We start from the raw sequence: 21,822 nt of genomic DNA, 5'->3' as shown, positions 1-21,822 counted from the left end.
TCTACCACCAGAAAAACCCGATAACGAAAGCTCAGTAAAATTTGTTGCACCAAAGAATTTGTTTTGTTACACTCAATAATTTGTGTTCTAATAACGATTATCAGTGATTAAGAACTGCTTCATCATTCTCTACGCTGCAGACAGTCCAAACCCTCTCAGTGAGAGCAAACACAGAGAAGCTAAGGAAAAACAAAGCAAGTTTTGCCTGACTCCAGCACACCCTGTAAAAGACCAAAAGCACTTTTCCCCACTGCAGTTACTGACCTGACACGATAAAAAAACCCAACTGTCCTGCACACTGAGGCGTTGAACAGCGCCCTTTCAGACACCTCTGACCCAGATGATGATGAACCTGTAGCCTCTACAGCAGAGGCTGCAGCGAACCCAACAATCATTTAGGTGGGAAAAGCCCTCCCAGCCCATGGATCCCCCTGTGCCCCATCCCCACCCTGTCCCCCAGCCCAAGGAACGGAGGGCCACGGACACCTCCAGGGGTGGGGACTCCAAACCTCCCTGGGCAGCCCCTTCCACTGCCTGACAACCCCTTCCCATGAGGAAATCCCTCCTGATGTCCAACCTGACCCTCCCCTGGCACAGCCGGAGGCCGTTCCCTCTCCTCCTGTCACTTGTTCCACGAGAGCAGAGCCTGACCCCCCCCTCTGCTCCCCGCTCCTGTCAGGAGGGAGGTGTGGAGAGCCAGAAGGTCCCCCCCGAGCCCCCTTTTCCCCAGGCTGAGCCCCCCCAGCCCCTCCCGGGGCATCCCCACCCTCACCTGCCGGGGGCCGCCATTGCCGCCTCCGCCACGCGGCCGCCGCTTCCGCTCCCGGCCTGCCCCGCGCTCAAACCACGCCCACTGATCCTAAGCCACGCCCCGTTACCGCCTTGGCCACGCCCCCTCTCGTCTTGGCTCCGCCCCCTCCCCGCGGATCCCGACCTGGATCGGGAATATCGTGTCCAGATGGACCGGGAAAGCGGTTTTTCCTCTGTGCTGGGCGCGCACCTCGAGTGCTGTGCCCAGTTCTGGCCCCCCCCCAGTTCATTGAGGGGCTGGAGCGGCTGAGGGACCTGGGGGGGCTCAGCCTGGAGAAGAGGAGGCTCAGGGGGGACCTTCTGGCTCTGCAATCCCTGACAGGAGGGGGGAGCCGGGGGGGGTCGGGCTCTGCTCCCAGGGAGCAAGGGACAGGAGGAGAGGGAACGGCCTCCAGCTGTGCCAGTGAAGAGTCAGGTTGGGGATAAGGAGGAATTTCTTGGTGGAAAGGGTTGTTAAACATTGGAAGGGGCTGCCCAGGGAGGTGGTGGAGTCCCCGTCCCTGGGGGTGTTCAAGGAAGGACTGGCCGTGGCCCTCAGCGCTCTGGGCTGGGGGACAAGGTGGGGACGGAGCACAGGGTCGGACTCGATGATTCCGGGGTTTTATCCAAACTCAAGCATTCTGTGACTCCCCGTTCAGGCCACGCCCCCTCAGCCACTGATCCCGCCCCCTCCCGTGGCTCGCACCCAGAGGGGCGGGGTCTGCTCTCCTAACCACGCCCCGTTTCCAGCCAGACCACGCCCACCCCGCTGGTGGCCCCGCCCCTCGCCCCCCGGTCCGCGGGGCCGCAGCGGGGCCGGTGCCGCTCGCTCCGGACCCCGGACCCGACACGGACACGCGTGCCTGGCCGTGCCGCGGGGTTATTCCGGGTGACGAAGGAAGCCGCAGCCGCGGGGGCCGCCCCGGCTCGAGGAGGAGCCGCCGCTGCCGCCGCGCACCTGCCCGCCCCAGGCCCGCCCCGTCTGTGCCCGCCGCGGGGCCGGTGCGGGTGCAGCGGCGCCCCGCAGCATCCCCCGGGCTGGGCCGTGGCTGCAGCGGAGCCGTGAGTACCGCCGAGGCACGGCCCTGCCGCCACCTCCTCTTCCTCTCCCTCTTCTTGTCCCTCTCTCTTTCTTCCTCTTCCTCTCCTTCTCTCTCTCCTTTTTCCTCTCCCCCCTCCTTTCCTCCTTCTCCTTCTCCTTCCCTCTCTCACTCTTCTTCTTCCTTTTCCTCTCCCTATCGCTCTCCTCTCTCTTCCTCTTCCTTTCCTTCTCTTTTTCCCTGTCCTCCTCCTCCCTCTTCCTCTCCTTGTCCCTCTTCTTCTTTCTCTCCCTTTCCCTCTCCCTTTCTCTCTCCTCCTCCCTTTTCCTCTTCCTCTTCCCTTCCCTGTCCCCGGCATGGCCAGGGGACCCGGACCCTGCAGGAGGAGGGACAGCCAGGGGGCTTATGGGGTGTGGGGCAAACCGGAGGGGTTACTGGGACGTGGGGGGGACAGGCAGCAGGGGGGACCCCCGAGAGGATCTCCCCCCTCCGCTGCTCCTGCGCATCCCTCCTGGGAGGAGGGCAAGTTTGCTGTCGGGGTCGGGGAGGGGGGACCTTTGGAAAGGTTCGGTACAACCGGTGCCGCTTCCAAAACATTTCCAAAGGTTTGGAACAGCCGGTGCCGTCTCCAGCCTCTGCACCGCGGCATCCCCGTGGCCGAGGCCGGCAGCATCCCCGTGCTGAGCGTGCCCTCCTTCCCCTGTCCTCTGCCGAGTCCTGGAGAGATCCCGCTGGTGAAGGGAAAAGCCGCAGCTCCGGAGCCCGGGGAGCAGCCGCAGAGAGGGGTCTGGCCTGGCCGCGGTGTTCCTTGCCCTCGGTGGAAGCACACGGGTATCAGTGTTTCGTTGGTGACGGGGGAGCTGAAGGACACGGGGAGAAATGTTGCCTCGGGTTTTCTGGAAACTTGGGAGTCGGGGTTGGGGGTGGGGGGGGAGCGGTGGGAAGTGGGACGCAGCTTTTTTGTGGCCTCTGCAGTGACTGTCAGGGCAGAGGGCTCTCCTTGAGCTACAGCATCGCTGCTGCTGCTGCTGGAGCTGGTCCTGGAGCAGCAGGCCAGGCAGGCAGCTGCTTTGGTACTGCTGGCTGAGCAAATGCCTCCCTCTCCAGGGAATGACAGCCTTGGGACTTTAGCTTCCCCACGGCAAGGAGGGGTGTCTGTCCCTGCTCTGTGTGTCCATCCCTGCTCTCTGTGTGTCTCTGCCCTGGCCACCGACCAGGCTTTGTGCCAGGCTCAGACTGCAGAAGCAGTGGCCTTGCTTTGATGGGCTCTCTGCACGGGAAGAGAGCTCTCCTTTGGCTTCTCCTTCTGCTGTCCCATAGCACCGTTTTGGGGGGTTCTCCATTGCTGGAGACCACCAGGAGGGAGGTCTGGAGTGATTCTGGAGTGATTCAGCAACACGTGGATATTTGGGTGCTTTTGATCCCAGCAGTCTGGCCTTTTGCACCAGGAGATGCTGCTCTGTTACAGCTTTGCTGTTTTGGGGCTCACTAACACTTCAGAGGACAGTGGCCTTTTGGTTATGATCCCTACAGCTAAACAAGCATCTCTGTGGAATCTCCTCCCTCTGCATCCCAAGTTTCTCTCCTGGCCCGTGAACATCTGCTGGAAACCCTTTATTCAGCATAGCAGTGAGTAAGACTCAGGGATGTTGGGTGTAGAGATCTGAGTTTCCTTCCTGAGCACTGACTGATTAATGAATCACAGCAAATAGCATCTAATTCAGAGCACACCAGGAGCTGGCAGGCGTAACAGGCACCTGCTCTCTTGGCTTGATAGCCCAGGATCCAAATGGAGTTGCTCCACAGCATCTTGGGTAGCTGTGGATGGTCCCTGATGCTTCCTGTCAGCTGAGGTCAGCGTGGTGGGGGTGGCAGTGGAACGTCTTTGTTCTGCCAGCAAAGACAGTGGCCATCTGCCCTTGCTCCCTCAGCATCAGTCCTGGTCTCTGGAGGTGGAGTGGCATGTGGGAATCAAGGCAGCAGTGCTCTGAAGGCTGGAGACCTGCTGGGGAGACTGTTCTGGGTTCTGGGCTTGTTTTGCTGCATTTCAGGCTCAGCAGCTTAAAAAACACTGAAGTCTCAGTGCTTCTGGATTTCCTCAGGTGCTGGAGCCCTGCCTCCAAACCCTTAGGCAAGCTGGGCTTGGGAGGCTCGAGGGGCTTCATCCTTTCTGTCTGGCCTGCTGGAACTGGCTGCAAACCTCTAAAGGATGTGACTCCTCAGGGGCAGGAATTCGAGCTCCTTCAGCTGAAATTCCCAGGGCCTTGGCAGGCCCCCAGTTGTACCAGCAAGCTCAAGGCCATTATGTCACGTGCTCCTCATAGCTCAGTTTTCCTGTATGTGGCCTGTGCTGCTGCCTGCCAGAAGATGTGAGGGAATTCTCTTGTTTTCTGGCTTGAAAACGGGTTCCCACTGCTCCACAGTGTGAAGCTCAGAGCTTGTTCAGAGGAGGAGATGTGGATCAGGTCTGGTACGTCTACGCTGCCAGCCCACACTACAACAGGGGCTGGCAGGAGGCTTTGTAAACCCTCCAGGAACGTGGTGTGGGTCCTGTGGAAGGGGTGAGCCAGGGTGCAAGGTGGTGACCTCCTCTGGTGACCTCCTGGTCTGGAGAGTCACTCATGGGCAGCACTTGACGAGCAGAATTATTCCACGTCTCGCCCGTCTGTAGAAGATGTGCCTGCTTGTTTGCAGCCAGCAGATCCGAGTGCTTTTTCCTCCTTTCCCCGCTTCTGGAGCCGCCAGGCCAAGCTGACCCGTGTCATGGGGTCAGCCTTGCCTTTAGAAGCCAGGTTGGTGTCTCCTGCTGGGCCTCCCCAAATCCGTCTCTCTTGTCTGACATCAGGGCACTGCTGAGCACGAGTGACCTGCTCTGAACTGCCCCACCTCCTCGAGCCACCATCACCTTGCACAGCAGACAGGTAAAAGGGCATAATCCCTCTTTATAAACAGCTGCTGGACAAGGATGTTGCAGGCAGAGAGGGGGTTCCTGGGCAAGTCTAGGAGCCAGGAATGTGGAGGTGCTCGGATACAGGCTGCCTCCAGTGACCTGAGCGCTCTCATCTTGTGTTTACCTGTCTGAAAAATGAGCTGGGGACAGAGATGTCTGTCATCCAGGGAAAGGCAGAGCCAGGAATACCACAGTGATGGGCAGTGCAGCTGAAGATGGTGATTAGCACTGCTGCCTGGAGAGGGGATTTGCTTTATGCCTGTGTGTGGAGGTTTGGCACTGCTGGTGCCAAAAAATAGCTCTGGGTGCGACAGTAGCTCCTCTCCCGTGCCCACTGGGGGACGCTGGGAAGGGGGAATTAGGACACAACCCACATCTTCAGTCCTTGAGAGAGTCAAAGGGCTCATTTCACTTAGGCCTTGGTGTGCTTTGTGCTGGACTGGAGGAACTCCTGTGTGACCCCAGGGCAGCTGGAGAACTGCACGTTTTGCTGAGCATCTCAAGGCATGAATCCATTTCCATTTCTTGTTCCTCCCTAACCTGTGAATTCAGCAGTCCCAAACCCATTCGGGTCCTGGCCCTCACAGCCAATTACTTGAAAATGACCCAAACCTTAGCACAGATGCCTCTAAATCCCTCAAGCATGGAGTCCTGCTTGGAGCAGCAAAATAAGGAAGGAGAAAGCTAAATTTGAGGATGTCTGCAGGAAGAGCTGCTGCCTTTGGGAAGTGAGGGAGAAGGTTGTGTACCCAGGTGGGCGCCAAGCAGGCTGGATGCCCCTTCATCTCTCTCAGGTATGAGAATGTCCCAGTGCATTGAGGCTCCCTCCTCCCACAGCTGAAGCTCTTCTGAGCATGACTTGAGAGCAACTTTGAGCTGAGCTTCCAAACAAAGCTCCCCAGGAGTACTGGGGAGCGAGGCTTTAATTAGAAAAGACCTCCAGCCCTCCTGTGTGCACGAGGGGGCCGATTGATTACAACCCACTGAGTTGCTGAAAGGCACCGCCGAGGTCAGTGTGCTGAATGCCCTTCTTGCCTGGAGCCAGCACTGTCTCTGTGCTGTAGAGCTGGCAACTGCGTGCAGCTTTTCCCCGTCCTCCCCACCCCCTTTGCCAGAGAGGCTCCACATCCTCTCTGGCAGCTTGTCACTTCTCTGCAGATGTCTAGACAGGAGGATTCAGTGCGTGTCAGTTATGCCTAATTCATTTAAAAAAAAAAAAAAAAAAACAACAACAACCACCACACCAAAAAAAAAAAAAAAAAAACACCAAACCCTACTGAGAGAGCTGGGGATTCTCAGTCCTGCAGACTCAGCGCTGTCTGCGGTGCCCCGGTGCTGCCTTCAGGCTGGCTCAGAGCAGATTAATCCCGTGGATCCGCAGGAGCAGCGAGTGCCTCGGCTCCCACCCGCAGCAGGGGGGCTTGGGGAAGGGCTGGCAGGGCTGGCAGAGGGACCAGCAGGGAGGAGAGGAGGTGGGGAGAGGTGTTTGGGGCTGGGTGTGTGCTCATCCTTGCTCCTCGCCCTGCTTGTGTGTTCTCAGCTCCGTCAGGAGCTGGCAGAGGGCTCCAAGGTGTCCAAGCCCTCAGTCTGGGCTGAAATTACCACCTTCCCACTTCTAGTGTCCCTCCTGAAGGCAGAGCTCCCTTTGCCACGTTGTGTCACGCTTCCCATCAACGTTTTCAGCCCTGACCCCTGTCCAAGGTGCAGCTGCAAATCAGCCCTTGCAGGACCCACAGTTCAGAGCATCTCGTTCCCTGGTCCTGAACCGGCTTCCTCCCTCTGCTTCCTTCCAGCTGCTGACTCTCCTAGACTGAACAGGCAATGAACCTTGTATTAGAAAGGCTGAATGTGAGCTGCTGCACACTGTCAGTGCCTGCCTGAATTCCCTGGATCCAGGCAAAGCCTTTACAGGGCCTGAGGAGGGACTGAACCCCGAAGCATTGCAGTGAGCAGATTTTTCTACCTGCATCAGTGACACTAATGTGACATGCCCTGGTGGGGACAAGTGCCTTGGATTTAGTGCCTGCGTTGCATCTGAGTCCAGGGCATATATAACTGGATGATTCCCAGTCCACTTTGCTTGTGTTTACTGTGGGGAAGGGAGCAGGAAAGGTAGGAACACAATATGTTTTGTAATAGGCAGGGCCAGGCCCTCTGAAAGAAGGAAAAATTTGGGATATCCAGGCTTGAGGTGTAAGGGCAGTGTATATCTGCTGTAGCCTGTGAAAACAGCCCTGGCATCTGATTATTGATGCAAAAATGCTGCTAATTGTCTGGTAGTTTTAAAGCTTCTGCTTAGTGGGCTTCAGAGCCACGGAGGGGTTCCACAAAAGGGTCGGCTCAGCCAAATTTGGGGTCTCCACAAAGCTGTAAGGAAGGTGAAATGTGCGGTGAGCTCAGCTGCATCTCTGGATGCTGGCACGAGCTCCGTTAATGGCCTTACAGCTCAACAGCCTCTGTTGTTACTGCCAGCTCAGCTGTTTGTGTCCCTTGGCTGTGGAAGGGAAAGGAAGAGTCTGCAGGAACACAGGAGCACGTCGTCTTCCCAGCCCTGCTCCCAGGAGGGAAGTTGTGCCCGCCCCCACAGCTGGGCAGGGCTTTGCCTGTGCCCCCCCCAGGCTGCCCCAGTCTGCTCCTGCACGTTTCAGTTCTTTGGGGAATGCTGGACTGGAAAACGGGCTGTGAATCCTCTCAGAGGGGATTAAAAAGGAGAATTCTGATTTCTGGTGCAGGGGAGATGGAGATGCACTTGGAAGGAGTGATTGCTGCTTGTGACTCCACTGTGATCCCCTCCTTCCCCAGGGATCCATGCTGTTGCTCCATCCCTGGGTGAGTTCTGTGCTGTTGTGGGGCCACTGCTCTGGCTCCAGCACTGGGAATGGAGATCTGAAGCTGCTGGGCACAGCAGAGTAGCACTGCCAGCAGCCCCTGCCTGCCTAGGGCTGAGCCAGAGGAGGTCTGCAGGCAAAAACAGGGACCCCCAGTGCCCAGGAATGAGGGGAGGGCAGCACTTCTGTGGGAGATGCAACGATGTGCTCACAAAACAGGGCTTTGTAAGTGGCTTACTGGGATATCAACACGGGGATAGGGCACCCGTGGAGGTGATGGATTTAAGGATGACTGTGTGTCAGGCCTTAGGGCATGGCAATGCCTTGGAGTAGGGGATGTCCCCTCATCCACAGCAAAGCCTCGTCCCCAGACATCTGACCAGCTGCACAGGATGTTTCCTTGCAGTCTCCCAGCTCGCCTGCCAGACACAGAATCCCCATCCAGGCTGTCAACAAAAAGCCATTCTCCAGGGCCTTCCTGGGGAAAGGGCAGGCTCGGAACTCCTCCCTGGAGGATACTCTGCTCCCTGTTTATTGTTCAGCACACTTCTTTTCACTCCCAGCAAAATATGGGTTTTTTTGTGCGGAGAGAACAGGCCTGCCTTTGGGGGCAGGGATCATTTGCATTAATTAACAGAGCTGTTATGCATGGCCACGCTCTGTCGCATGGAAGCCAAACAAACGCCTCCTTTTTTTTCCCTTTCCCCCCCCCCCTTTTTTTTTTTTTTTGCCATAACCTCCGAGTTATTACAAGTCAGGCACCGCATCCGCTCCGGCCGACGCGTGACACGTGCGTTCCTTGCTGCTGTGCGCTCCACAAAAGTGGGCTTGTGTTTCCTTTCCCCCCTCTGGAGCTCTGGACACTGCTTCACTGTCTTCTGTGGTCCAGGCACTGTTCCCCATTAATTACATCTTAGCAGGCCTTCATTTCCTGGGAATGAAGTTCTAGCAAGGAAATAAGGAATATTTAGTGCTGCCAGTGGGGAGTTCAGTGCTGGGAGCAGCATGAGTAGCAGTGAGGTGTTCCTTTCTGTTCCTTTCCTTTTCCCCCACTGGTTATGTATTCTGATCCATTAAAGCAAAAGAGCTCTGATGGGAACAAGTTATTGTGGAGCAGAAGGGACGGTGGGAAGTGGGACTGAAGGGGCTGTACCCACTTCAAACCTTCGACCAGCCCCATGCCAGGGCTTCAGGAGGGGCTGGTGGGTAGGTGAGTCAGAGCTGGATTGCTGAGGCTGCAGTGTGGCTGCAGCCAAAACCCATCCAGCAGAGCTGGTTCAGGCTGCCTGTGGGACTGTCCCCTGGTTGTGGGGATGCTCATGGAGCCGAGTGGCAGTGGGGTGGCATCTCCCTCTGGCCCTGCTCCCTGCTTGGTGACATCAGAGACCAGATGACAGAGAGGGGGTGTAGGTCAGGGTGGCCCCTCAGAGTCCCAGTGACAGCAGGGAGGTGTGCCTGGAGAGGGGATGAGAATCATTGCAAGGAAAGATAATGTCACCCCTTGTCATCCTGCATTTGTACTTGCCCAGAGTCACGCAGTGACTCAGTGGCAGGGCTGGGAAGGGAGCCCAGCGCTTCCGACTCTTTGGAAACGCGTTTGATTCCTGCCGTGCCAGTGCGTCGGCCGCAGCCACCTTCAGCCTGCTGTGCCCTCTCTGTCCCTCCCCTGACCGCTGGAGCCCAGCTTTGTGCTCCTCTGGGGTGGCAAACCTCGTCCTCACAAGTCTCCCAGAGCACAGGAGGAGAAATCCCACCTTTTCCCAGCTCCTCTGCCCTGTCCTGTGTTGTCCCCGCGCTGCTGTGGAGCTGGGAGCTCCTGTCCCTCACTCCCAGCACCCTGGAGGGATGAGGCGAGTGCTTTAGAGCTGGAACACGACTTAAATACTGATGGGGATGAGTATGCTCAAGCAGTGTGTTACACAGAGAAACCAGCTCAAGCAGATGAGGAAAACCCGTGGGCTTGCAGCTAGGGATGGGAATAAAGGTGGGAATGTGGGAATAAATGTGCTCTCTGCCCTAAACCAGCTCTAGGAAAGGACCTCTGGAGCCCAGGCAGAGATGTTTATAACTATAAACCTCCTTTGTGAGGGCATCTCTTATGTCCACACATGAATTAAGAGAGAGAGGGTGTCCTGGGGATGCCGCAGCTTTCCCAGGGGTGTGGGAGAAGGGCAGTGACCTCACGGGCCCTTCTTTCCTGTCAAGGGCACCGTGGCATCCTACTCTCACAACTGGAAAGCATCAACAGGCATTGCCTTTGTTGTGTGCCCCTGAGCCTTCCCCGCTGCCAGCGAAATGAGGAATCTCGTATCACACAGGATGATGCAAATAGAAAAGGGCATCGCAGGCTCCTCTCCGCTCAGGAAACATGTTTATTCATCTTTTTTTTTTTCCTCCCCCAGACTCTAGTACGTGATACAACCGCTACTTAAAACAGGAATAGATGGCTGCATCCGTGGCTGAGCAGGCACAGAGCGGTGGGTTTCTATTTTTAGGCCCGGCACGGCGGGTGGAGGTGTGAGGGGAGGCTGAGGGGATTCTCTCGCCGCAGGGATGCGGGGGCAGGCGCACGCGTGCAGCACACGGCCTTATTTTTTATTCAAGCTGCCTTTTTTCTCCTGCTCCCTCCCCCTCCTTCCTCCCGCTGCTCAGTCATTCCCTCCTCACTCCCCCACCTTTCGGGTGATGCTGGCACGGAGACAGCCAAACGCCTTTGGAAACAGCGGGAGCAGCCTGGGTGGAAACTGTGTGGGGAGAAAATGTCTCAGCACAAATAAATGCCCTTGTTCCCTGATTAGGCAGTTTTTGGGTTTTTTTGTAGAATCATTGAATCACAGAATGGCCTGGGTTGGAAGGGACCTTAAAGATCAACGAGTTCCACCCCCCTGCCATGGGCAAGGACGCCTTCCACTAGCCCAGGTTGCTCTTAGCCCTGTCTAACCCGGCCTTGGACACTTCCACAGGGATGGGGCAGCCACAGCTTCTCTGGGCAAGCTGTGCCAGGGCGTCACCACCCTCACAAGGAAGAATTTCTCCCCAGTATCCCATCTAACCCTGCCCTCTGGCAGTTTGAAGCCATCCCCCCTTGTCCTGTCACTCCATGCTCTTGTAGAAGTCCCTCTCCCTCTTTCTTGTAGGTTCCCTTCAGGTACTGGATGGCCACAATTCAGTCACCCCAAAGCCTTCTCTTTTCTCTCCTTCCTTGCTGAAACTCTAACACAGGCAGCGACAAGGGGATCCCTGGAGCTCCAACGCCCTCACAGGGAAGAATTTTTTCCTAATCTCAAACCTGAATTTTCTTCTTTCAGTTTGAACCCAGGTGAGCAGGACAACATTTCCCTGGCAGGGGCTGGTTCGAGCTGTTCTTGCACAGGGTCTTCGAGCAGTGCTGGGGGTTGCTTGGGGCTAGAGCTGTTCCTGCCTGGCTAATACTTTGTTTTTCCCCCCATGCCAGAGCCGGTGAGAAGGGGAAAACCCCCCCAGCTCCCTCCTGCAGCCATGGAAGGGGGTGTGCAGCTCCTCAACCGCGACGGGCACAGCATCTCCCACAACTCCAAGCGCCACTACCACGATGCCTTCGTGTGCATGAACCGCATGAGGCAGCGGGGGCTGCTCTGCGACATCGTGCTCCATGTGGGCACCAAGGAGATCAAGGCCCACAAGGTGGTGCTGGCGTCGTGCAGCCCGTACTTCCACGCCATGTTCACAAGCAAGTAGAGTCCCCTCTTCGCCGTGGTCGGGCTCTCCCCGCCCTCCAAACCCTCTGCTCTCTGCCAACCCCTTCGCTTTCTGCCCTGCTCCCTGTTCTCACTGCCCTGCCCTATGGAATTGCAGTGCCACTGTGTCTCATTTCAGTGAGGAAGTGCAGTAATATTCCTCTTTTGACTCCCTGCCCTGAATGCCTGTGCCCATAACCCCTGCACAGGTGTCTTGATGCCCCTCCTGCAGAGCTGGACCCTCTTCCCTAGAGCACACAGCTGCTCCTCCTTGCTAAGAGAGGGGCAGAAGACCTTCCTGGGCTGCTCTGTGGAGGCTTGGTTAGACCCTCCTGTGGGGAAACAAGTCCTGCAGAGGGATTTTTGCTCATTGCTGTGTCTGTGTTGCCCCAGATGAGATGAGTGAGAGCCGCCAGACGCACGTGACGCTGCACGACATCGACCCCCAGGCCCTGGAGCAGCTGGTGCAATACGCCTACACGGCTGAGATCGTGGTGGGAGAGGGGAACGTGCAGGTAGGAGCTTCCCCCCCCAAATCCCTCCCTTCCACAAAGCTGTTCTGTACGAGACTCGCCTCCTGGGGACCCTTCTCTCCTTCTGCTCAGCACTGCCAGCTGTTTTCTCCATGAAGGCAGCTGGATCTAGCAGTGGTCAGGGAGTTCACCTGCTTCCCCGTGCCCAGAGGTGCTGGGAACGGCTCCTCAAAGCACTGTGCAATGCCCAGGTCTATTCCTGAGCACCTGCCATTCTCCTGGCCCTGTGGGGTGTTAGGGGTGTCCTTCTCAGCTGTTCTTTACCTTAGTTCTCTTGGAAACAAGGAATGCTCTCTCCTTCCCTGCGCTTGTGTGCCTGAAGGCGCTCAGTAAACCTTGTTCTGCTCGTGGCTTGCAGTGAGACGAGGGTGAAAATGGTTTCCTTGCCCTGGAAACTCTCTTTTCCCCCCTTCTTTCCCACTGCCAGACACTTCTTCCTGCTGCCAGCCTGCTTCAGCTCAATGGTGTGCGGGATGCTTGCTGCAAGTTCCTGCTCAGCCAGCTCGACCCATCCAACTGCCTGGGGATCCGGGGCTTTGCTGACACCCACTCCTGCAGTGACCTCCTCAAGTCTGCTCACAAGTACGTCCTCCAACACTTCGTGGAGGTGTCCAAGACAGAGGAGTTCATGCTGCTGCCTCTTAAACAGGTGAGGCCCCTGATGGGAGTGTGAAGGTGTGGGTGCAGCAAAGCTTCTCGTGCTCTGTCCTGGAAGGCGCAGTCTGTGCGTCAAAAGCCCAAGGAACCTGCACTGAGGGGACAGGGTTTGGCACGGGAACACACCCAGGTTCTGTGCTTTGGTCCTCTCTGTTCAGTGGAGATATATGTGCTTTGGTTCTCTCTGTTCAATATGTGGGAAGATTTCTGTCAGAGAACTTAATCCCATGGGAATTAAGGATGGGAGGGTAGGACGGAGGATAATTTTGGTCACTGGTGCTTGCCACGTGAGCTCTGAGCACACAGTCCAAGGAATAAGTCCTGCCTGCCCTGGTCACGTAGCTGTGATGTTTAATTCAGAGCTCAGCTAATGTTTCCTGCTGTTCATCATGTGTCAGGATGGCCCCTGGCTCCTCTGCTGTGCCCTGGCCAGGAGGCACCCCCGGTCCTTGCTCTGCATCACCTGACCCTGTGTGGCCCCTCAGCAGGATCCAGACACCTCCTTTCACCCCTTCTTGGGGCAGGGGGTGCGTGGCAGCGAGGGCAGGTGCATATCTCCACCTGCTCTGGCTCCACAGTCCTTGCAATGAGTGCTCTGGGACCAGCCAGGGCACTCAGGTCTGTCCCATGAAATATTGAAGGGGCCTGTGCAGGCAGAGTCGTCTGCCTGATCTCGCTGACATTGATTGGAAGTGTCAGGAATTGCAGCAGCTTCTGCCACAGAAGGGGGGGATGAGCTGGGGGGGATGACTGAGGGCAGAGCTGTCTCCACACCAGCTGCACCTGCTGGTTTGAGGGACCCAGGGCTGTGCACCCTTGAGCCACCAGTGTGTACAGGAGGCAGGGCTCTGCCTCTGGCAATGCTGTTCCACTGGGCTGGTTCCTTGGAATGTGTGAATGTCTCCTCTCCTCCCAGTCCATACCAACCAACACTGCCCCTTCCACCCTGCTCTGCAGGTGCTGGACCTCATTTCTAGTGACAGCCTCAATGTGCCATCGGAGGAGGAGGTGTACCGGGCTGTGCTCAGCTGGGTCAAACATGATGTGGACAGCAGGAGACAGCACGTCCCCAGGGTGAGTGTGCTGGGGAGGTGGCCTGGATCTACCCACCAGCTCTGAGTGTGCCTGGGCTGGGTGGGGACACGGCTGGAGGGACGTCAGATCACATCATACCATTTCCAGTCCAGATTGGAAGGCACCTTAAAGGTCCTCTCATTCCACCTCTCTGCCATGGGCAGGGACACCTTCCACTCTCCCAGGTTGCTGCAACCTGGCCTTGGACACTCCCAGGGATGGGGGAGCCACAGCTTTTCTAGGCAACCTGTGCCAGGGCCTCACCACCCTCACAGTGAAGAATATCCCACCTAAATCTCTCCTCTTCTAGCTTAAACCTGTCCCCCCCTTGCCCTATCCCCATCCAAAGGCCTCCTCTCCCCTCGCAGCTCATGAAGTGCGTCCGGCTGCCCCTGCTGAGCCGGGACTTCCTCATGAGCAACGTGGACACGGAGCTGCTGGTGCGGCACCACTCGGAGTGCAAGGACCTGCTGATCGAAGCCCTCAAGTACCACCTCATGCCGGAGCAGAGGGGGGTGCTGAGCAACAGCCGGACGAGGCCGCGGCGCTGCGAGGGGGCCAGCACGGTGCTCTTCGCCGTGGGTAAGGGAGCCCCCTCGCCCGCATCCCCGACCCCATCCCGGGGCCCCACGGGCCGGGTTTGCTCTGTTTGCCCTCCCTCCCAGGTGGAGGGAGCCTGTTTGCCATCCACGGGGACTGCGAGGCCTACGACACGCGGACGGACCGGTGGCACATGGTGGCCTCCATGTCGACGCGCAGGGCCAGGGTGGGCGTCGCGGCCATCGGGAACAAGCTCTACGCTGTGGGCGGGTAAGGAGGGCACGGGAGGTGGCGGGGGCGTGAGCAGAGCCCGCGGGGAGAGCAGCACAGAGCTGCCCCGGGAGCAGGGACAGCCAGCAGAGCCTCCCCAGAGCTCACCTCTGGATGCACCATCCAGGATCGCTGGGGTAGCAACCCCTTCCCCGCCCTGTGGTTCGGAGCTGCGAGTTCACCAGCTCTTGGTTTGGTGGTGGTCGTGTCCTGGGCTAGCACAGTCCCCCATCCTACCCCATTTCTCTCAGAATCACAGAGTGCTTTGGGTTGGAAGGAACTTTTAAGATCTCATTCCAACCCCCTGCCACAGGCAGGGACACCTTCCACTAGCCCAGGTTGCTCCAAGCCCCGTCCAACCTGGCCTTGAACACTTTCACAGGGATGGGGCAGCCCCAGCTTCTCTGAGCAGCTGCTTCTCTCTTTTTCTCCCAACAGCTACGATGGGACCTCTGACTTGGCTACAGTGGAGTCCTATGATCCTGTCACCAATTCCTGGCAACCTGAGGTGTCCATGGGCACCAGGAGGAGCTGCCTGGGTGTAGCAGCACTTCATGGGCTTCTCTATGCTGCTGGGGGGTACGATGGGGCCTCGTGCCTGAACAGGTAGGGGATTGCCTTGCTACAGGCCCCTCCACAGCTCGTGCATGCAATGTCCGTGGTACTGGGAGCCTGGGAGCCCTGCTCCTCACCCATGGACTGACCCCAGGGTAGATGTGTTGCAATCCAACAGGGAAAAACTGTTGGGTAGCCCTCTGCCACAACAGAACACAGCCTTTGTCAGTTCTTCCCTCCTATTTTCCCTGCCTATTCCCGAGCTTCCTTGGGAGCTGCCCCTGAGGGCCTGTGTCAAAGAGCTTTGACCTGGGCTTTTCCAGTGTCACACCTTATGTTCCTGTGTCCCTGCCTGCTGCAGCGCAGAGAGGTACGACCCTCTGACAGGCACCTGGACATCCATCGCTGCCATGAGCACCAGGAGACGCTACGTCCGGGTGGCAACTCTAGGTGGGTGATGGCACGAGGGCCTCACGGACTTCTGTGCGGCCTCTCTTGCATTCCTGGTGGTTCCTTTTGACGTTCTGTCCTAGTTCCTGCCCCTTCTCCCGAGATTCCCTTAGCTGTGAGTCCCTCTGCCATGTGCTGACACGCTGCCTGCCTCTGCCCTCCTCCTCAGTGTCCTGAGGAACTGGGTTTCATCACGCTCTGTAGTCAACTCCTGAGGGGCCCCACAACTTGTCCCTTTGTGCCCCTTCAACTCTGGAGCAAGGGGCTAGCTCCCCTGTCCCTAGAAAAGGAAGGGACAACCTTACTAGTCCTTCAGTATGAAAGCAGGACAGTCCTTTTGCTGATGAGCCAAGTCCCGCTCTCACCCAAGCAGGTGCTGGACCTCCCTGGGGATGCTCCCCGCCTTCCCAAGAACTGCCACACGGTGTCCCAGTGTCCCTGTGCCTCTCCCCTGGCCTGTTCTCTGGTTTCAGCTCTCAGTGCTGACTCAGAGCTTCCCTCCCCTCCATCCCCAGCTCGCGCTGTGCCTGCCACAGCCAATACTGGCATTCCCCTGCTCCAGCCTCCACTGCTAAAAATAACCCGTCGCTCCAGCAGGGAGCACTTGCAGCTCCTGTGATGAGGAGGTCAAGAAGCAGCAGGCAGAGGAGTTCTCTGGGAAGCTTGGAGCGTGGCAGAGAAACTGCCTGATGAATATTTCACAACACTCAGTGCTGGAAGGGGAGGGGAGCCGGGGGAGCCCTGCTGAGAGGAGCTTGGCTGCCTGGGGCACGGGAGGCTCAGCTCATACCTGTGTGGGCACCTAAAGGGTGGTACCTGGAGTGCTGTGGGACCTGTGTTGGGACAGGGACCATGTCTTTAGCTAATTCCAGTGCCTGTGTGACTGTCTTTGCAGAAGGCAACCTCTATGCTGTTGGGGGATACGACAGCTCATCCCACTTAGCCACGGTAGAGAAATATGAGCCCCAGGTAAATACAAGGGAGATTTTGATAAATTTTTCCTTCTCCCCTCCTCTGGGGTGCCTGAAAGGGCTTCAGCCACTGTGCATGACTGTAACAAGGAGTGGGTATCAGCCCCTTCCCGAGATTTTCCACAGGGACAGAGAATCCAGGGCGCAATCCCGAGCACAATGAGCCAAAGTTGATCCATGCAGGCTCTGAGATACCACTGCGAGATTTCAGCCACCAGAACACTCTCTACCCTGTTGCCTGTAGGCCAGCTCGAGTTCTGTAGGAAGAACAGTGCTGGTACATGCTCTGAGCTGTTTCCAGCTTCCAGCTGAGGTCCTGCACTGTGCAGATCCAGTGTGGTGAACGGGGAGTGTGGCAGGCTGGGGACATGTGTTGGGCCTGGGGACTCACAGCTCTGCTTGAGCAGGGGAGATTGCTGCAAAAAGATCAAAGGGAAGTTTTTTCATGAGCTGTACAGTTGTACAGATCTGAAATAGATACAGCTCAACCCCCATGACCGGGCTGGGATTCAGCTGTGACACGACTGGTGGCCTGGCACAGGGATCTCTGTGCCCCTGGGATGGCAGGGCTCCTGCCAGCTTCCACAGCGCTTTCTGAGCCACTCAGCAGAGTGGAAGGGAAAGAAGTGGATTCCCTCCAGAAATCCTTTTTGGGGGAGGACCGTTATGCCAGGAGCTGTGTGGTTAGAGCAGGACCAACAACACAGGGCTGATTTGGCCAGGGATAGGTGAAAAATTATTGTTCTCCTGGCTGGTTTGAACAAACATCGCCTGTTCCCAGATCAACACCTGGACACCCATCGCCAACATGCTGAGCCGCCGGAGCAGCGCGGGGGTGGCCGTGCTGGAGGGGATGCTCTACGTGGCTGGGGGCAACGATGGGACCAGCTGCCTTAACTCTGTGGAGCGCTACAACCCCAAAACCAACACGTGGGAGAGCGTGGCACCCATGAACATCCGCAGGTAAGGAGCTGTGCCCCGCCCTGGCGGCAGCAGGAGCGGGGATCCCATCTCGCCGTGCCTCGCTTGGCGCTGCAAACCATGAAACTCCCAGGGTTTGGCTGATGCTTGTGACTGGCTGCACACAGGCAGCCACGCTCCTGCTGCGCTGAGAGGGGCTGGAGTGCGGGCCAGGAGGGCAGAGCAGGGGTGTTCTGCAGAGGGTTTTATTCCCAGCGGTTTGTGTGGCTGTGAAGGTTGTTCCGCTGGCTGAGCCCATGGAGATGTTGCTGGGGCTGTGGGAGAATTTAAGGCTTGCAAATCTGAGGATTTTGGGCTCCTAGAGTTTGTCGTTTAGAGGTGGCGCTTCTCCAGTGGCATGAGAGTGGCAGAGTGAAGGGGCAGACCTGAGAATCTGTGCTGCACTCTGCTTGAACTCCACTAGTTCATTTCCTCTGGGCGACTGTGGGGCCGGGCACTCCTTCTGTGGGGCCGCTTTACCTGAGGCACTGAGCTCCCCTTGCACCCCAGAGCCTCACCCCGCTGTGGTGTCTGCGTGGTCCTTGCAGGAGCACCCACGACCTGGTGGCCATGGACGGGTGGCTGTACGCCGTGGGTGGCAACGACGGCAGCTCCAGCCTCAACTCCATCGAGAAGTACAACCCCCGCACCAACAAGTGGGTGGCAGCGTCCTGCATGTTCACCCGCCGCAGCAGCGTGGGGGTGGCTGTGCTGGAACTCCTCAACTTCCCTCCCCCCTCCTCGCCCACCCTCTCGGTGTCTTCGACGAGCCTTTGACAAAGAGTCAGGACGTACCTTACCTCGAGGGGACGACGGGGGTGCCTGGCAGGGCTCTAGGCCGGCCCCGAGGGGCAGCCGGTCGCTGTAGGAGGGGAGCGAAGGTCCTGGTTGGTGCCTGCAGCCCCAGCACTCCTGCGAACCCCGGAGCTGTCCCCGCTCTTGGTGCACACATCGGACCAGCACCACCACAGCAGTTAGAAACGTGCTTCCTGGACGGGCACCCTCGGTCGGAGGGCGAGGAGCCGGGTGCTCTCCGCTCCGCTCAGACTCATCCCACCGCTCGCCCCAGAGGGCTCAACGTCTCCTTTGGGGAGAGGAAAACTGTAAACCATTGCTGCTTCTTGGATTCACGGGATCCAGCCGGTGCCACACACGATCACAGCCGGCCTTGGAGGCTTCCAGGAGCCCTGTGGGGTGGCCGGGGTGGGCAGCGCTCCTGCCGAGGACACGGCGAACGTGCAACCACCGCTCCTCTGAATGTCACTGTAGCCAAACTCTCTACCAAGCCTATCGTGCACTGTTAAAGACTCTGAGGCCGCTGTATGGTTCTCAATGGTGTCTCATTGATGCCTTAAAAATACACAAGCAGAAGAAGCCCAGCTGAGGGACAGGGCCTGGAGGAGGTGAGGTTTGGAGGCAAATCTGGACGTAGCGCCCTGAACCCTCCAGTGTTTCCATGCTCTGCTGGCCCCCACCTCATCCCCCAAGATCCCAGCCAGCCATTGCTCTGGGGAGTCCCAAGGCAGGCAGATGGGTTGGGTGACCTTGTTGGTGGCATCCATGCCATCAAAGGACTGGGTGGCTGCCTGCTGTCTGCATGTGGTCCTGGCTCAAACTGGGAACAGATTGACCTGTTTGCTGTTCCCCTCTCTGCAAAGCAGATTCTGGGTTTATGGAGAGGTATCAGTTCTTTGAGAAGAACAGTCCAGCCTTCTAAATGAGGAGGATTGCCTGGCATTACTTCTTTTGGATATTATTTTTTTTGCCCTTTTTTTATTTGAATGCTAATATTTTAATTTTTAATGACTTCATATCCCTTTGTTTTCTACGCTACCCTGGTATTCCCCATCCCATCTGCTTCTAAGGCAGCAGAAGGGATGCAATTACTTTTCTCATTTGTTGAGGAGATGATGCCTGTGTCCTGGAAGATGTTCTCTCTGGATGTGTGGGGTGTGTGCATGTGTGAGATACCAAATGTGCAGCGAAAGCAGCACGGAAGAGACCATTTGCAATTAGCGACTCCCTGGCAATTAAGCAACCACTTTAATTAACTGAAGGTTGAATAAATTAGTACTGCAAGTCACAGGCCTATCCTAGACCTACCTGTGCCGTGGAGCCTCTGGGGTGGTGTTTTCAGTGCGTGTGCTGTGCGTGTGAGCCGTGGACTGAGGCACAGATCAGGTGTTCTCCACATTACAGAGGAATAACTCAACCACTGGTACCTCAATAGTGTTCAAATGTAGCGTTGGGAAAACGGTCTAACTGTTTGGAACTAATCCCTTTATCCCTTTTCCCCCCTGCTCCTTCTCGTTTCTCATTCACAGGGCTCAGATTTCACTCGTGGTGGGGATTTGTTGGCCTGAATTTTCAAGTGGCGAGAGATTTCTTCTTTTTTGGGGGGGAGAGGGGTGTGTAAAAGGAGAGTTTGAGATGAAACAGGGACTCCCCAGCTTAAGACAATTTTTTTGGCGATCTGACTTCTCCTGGACAGATGCCTGCATGTTTTATGAGCCCACTGACATGCTTTACAAGCCCACTCACAGTGCCTCACGTTGGGCACCTGAAATTACCAGCAGCTTCTGAAAACCTGAGCTGCTTCCCTCCCCACCCAGTCCCCAGGGACAGCCTGGTCTTCTTAGGCTGAGGAGGCCTTTTTGGCTTTTAGAACAGAACTCTAAATTTGCTTTTTGTCCCCCTCTCACTTGCCCAGCCTGCCACAGCTCAGCAGCTCTCCTGTTCCTCTGTAGTGCAGAGGGGTCTGTGAATGTCCAGGCTCTGTGCAGGTTGTCTCTTGGTCAGTGTGGGCTGCCCTAAGAAGGTCAGATGAATCTGCTTTGTTCAAAGTCTGCTCTGTTTAGTGCATGTGCCTAAACCTGAGTGAGGTTCAACCCTTCCCATCCCATTCCTAGAACCAACATCAGGATTTTACTCTTCTGCTGGGCTCGTATCGACTCAAGGTGCCCCTGGCTCCAGGGTCCTCTTGGAAGGAGGATCAGCCCAAAGGCCCCATGGCTGTGCCAGAGGTGGAAGGTGCTGGTGCTGGGCTTAGCCTGACATTCCAAGATCCTGCTGAGAACTCAGCAGGAGTCAGGAATGGCAAAAGGAGAGCGAAGCCCAGCCAGGCTGCTGGAGGGAGCATGGCACGGCAAAGAGGGGCACTGCAGGGCCAGGGAGGAACTGCTGGAGGGGAAACAGGGCTGGTTTCAAACAAGGAATGAGTTGTTATAGCAGTGGTTCAGCATCTGGTCCAGCTGTGGCTGCTGTAGCGTGAAGGGGGGCTGCTGCCTTGGGAGCAAACCCAGAGGGAAGCGAGAAATGTAGCAGCTGGGGGGAATTTCTGTGCCATGTGCCCTTGGCCTCCTTACACTGAAAATGGTGTGTGATGCTGCCCTGCCTCCCGAGGGTCAGGGAAAGGGGCAGTGTGACTCCTGGCCCCTTCTTGGTTGGGCCCTGAGCAATATCCCACTGAGCCCGTCCAGCAGAACCCCGGGGAGGAGGGAGCCTTTTTGGTGTCTCTGATGTACTAACTATGCAGGTGCTCACTGTGCAAGAGAGAGAAGGGAGGAAAGGGCAAAACAGTTCCCCAGCAGCCTGTGGGGGTCCAGAGCACCCCGACCCACACTGTGTGGACACGAGGTGTCAGCATCTGCCCTGGGGGATGCCAGGGTGGAATCGCTTCTGGTGCTGCACGTCCCTTGCTGAGGAAGAGGAGGAGGAAGAGGAGGAGGAGGAGGAGGAGGAGACCTCAGAGGGGGCGTGTGTCTGTGTCTGTCTGTCTGTGCGTAGTACCCTGTCTGAGGGGAGGAGAACCCGTCAACTCCTGTGTGTGGCTTCTCTGCCAGTCTTAGTTCGTGGTGTCTCACCCAAAACGTTTATCTGTGTGATGTCCCATGTGAGCTTTTCCCAGCGGAGGGGCATCCCCGAGGAGGGGGGCTCCAGTTCTGCCCAGGGACCCCAGTGTTGGTCTGCAGTGAGGCAGCAAAGCCAGGCAGGACCCCCTGCCCTGACGAGGGTGCAGAGGTTCCCTTGGTCCTACTGCTGCTGGGCAGACCTGGTCCAATCCATGTCAAACCGTCGTCACTTTGATTTCTCTGTAAGTTATCCGACTTATTTATGTGGAACTCTGTTTCTCGGAATTTTTTGCACTACATGGGATTGGGGAGGGGATACAAGCAATAGAAGCCAACATGTACAATAAAGACATTTTCTTGAATACTGGATCCTGCCTCTTGCATCCTTCCTTCCTTCTCACTTCTCTGGCTCACTCTCTGCATTGCCCTGGGCAGAGGAGGGGAAGGATCCCCAGGCAAGGATGCTCATGGAAGGCCGATGGTGCTGGATGCCTGGGCAGGGGGGGCTGCTCTGCTGTGGACAAGGGGCTTCATATTCCCAGAGAGGATGTTTTGTGCTGGGAGCGTCCACCACTCTGCCCACATTCCCTCTAACGCAGAGAAAGAGCAGGGCAAAGATGCTGCTGGTGGTGGAGACC

At 57.1% G+C, this 21,822-nt stretch overlaps 2 protein-coding genes across 2 annotated transcripts in view; one reads left to right on the top strand and one right to left on the bottom strand.

Moving 5' to 3' along the window:
* Positions 1–823, bottom strand: part of NOC2L (NOC2 like nucleolar associated transcriptional repressor) — a 37,717-nt gene extending 36,894 nt beyond the window's left edge. The window contains 1 exon segment of the mRNA XM_050322221.1: positions 773–823. Within this exon segment, the coding sequence (XP_050178178.1) occupies positions 773–789 (17 nt within the window). The 5' untranslated portion in view covers positions 790–823.
* Positions 824–2,785: 1,962 nt separating this feature from the next.
* On the top strand, positions 2,786–21,551 carry KLHL17 (kelch like family member 17). The gene is made up of 12 exons (XM_050322224.1): positions 2,786–10,084; positions 11,062–11,316; positions 11,717–11,838; positions 12,284–12,505; positions 13,471–13,587; positions 13,956–14,169; positions 14,253–14,397; positions 14,836–15,003; positions 15,314–15,402; positions 16,298–16,371; positions 17,155–17,336; positions 17,882–21,551. The coding sequence occupies exons 1-12, from the start codon at positions 10,051–10,053 to the stop codon at positions 18,108–18,110; spliced, it is 1,851 nt and encodes a 616-aa protein (XP_050178181.1). The 5' UTR covers positions 2,786–10,050; the 3' UTR covers positions 18,111–21,551.
* Positions 21,552–21,822: the final 271 nt, after the last annotated feature.

The sequence above is a fragment of the Myiozetetes cayanensis genome, unplaced genomic scaffold (genome assembly GCF_022539395.1).
Source record: "Myiozetetes cayanensis isolate MyiCay16 unplaced genomic scaffold, myiCay2020 scf28, whole genome shotgun sequence".
Classification (NCBI taxonomy): domain Eukaryota; kingdom Metazoa; phylum Chordata; class Aves; order Passeriformes; family Tyrannidae; genus Myiozetetes; species Myiozetetes cayanensis.
The sequence above is the reverse complement of the archived record's forward strand: the minus strand, read 5'-3'. Positions and strand labels throughout refer to the sequence as shown.

Excerpts from the sequence above, each read along its gene's own strand:
- KLHL17 (XM_050322224.1), top strand. The coding sequence starts at position 10,051 with ATGGCTGCATCCGTGGCTGAGCAGGCACAGAGCG. Across the intron at positions 11,317-11,716 it reads CTTCCACGCCATGTTCACAA|ATGAGATGAGTGAGAGCCGC; the intron begins GCAAGTAGAGTC and ends GTGTTGCCCCAG. Across the intron at positions 15,403-16,297 it reads CGTCCGGGTGGCAACTCTAG|AAGGCAACCTCTATGCTGTT; the intron begins GTGGGTGATGGC and ends CTGTCTTTGCAG.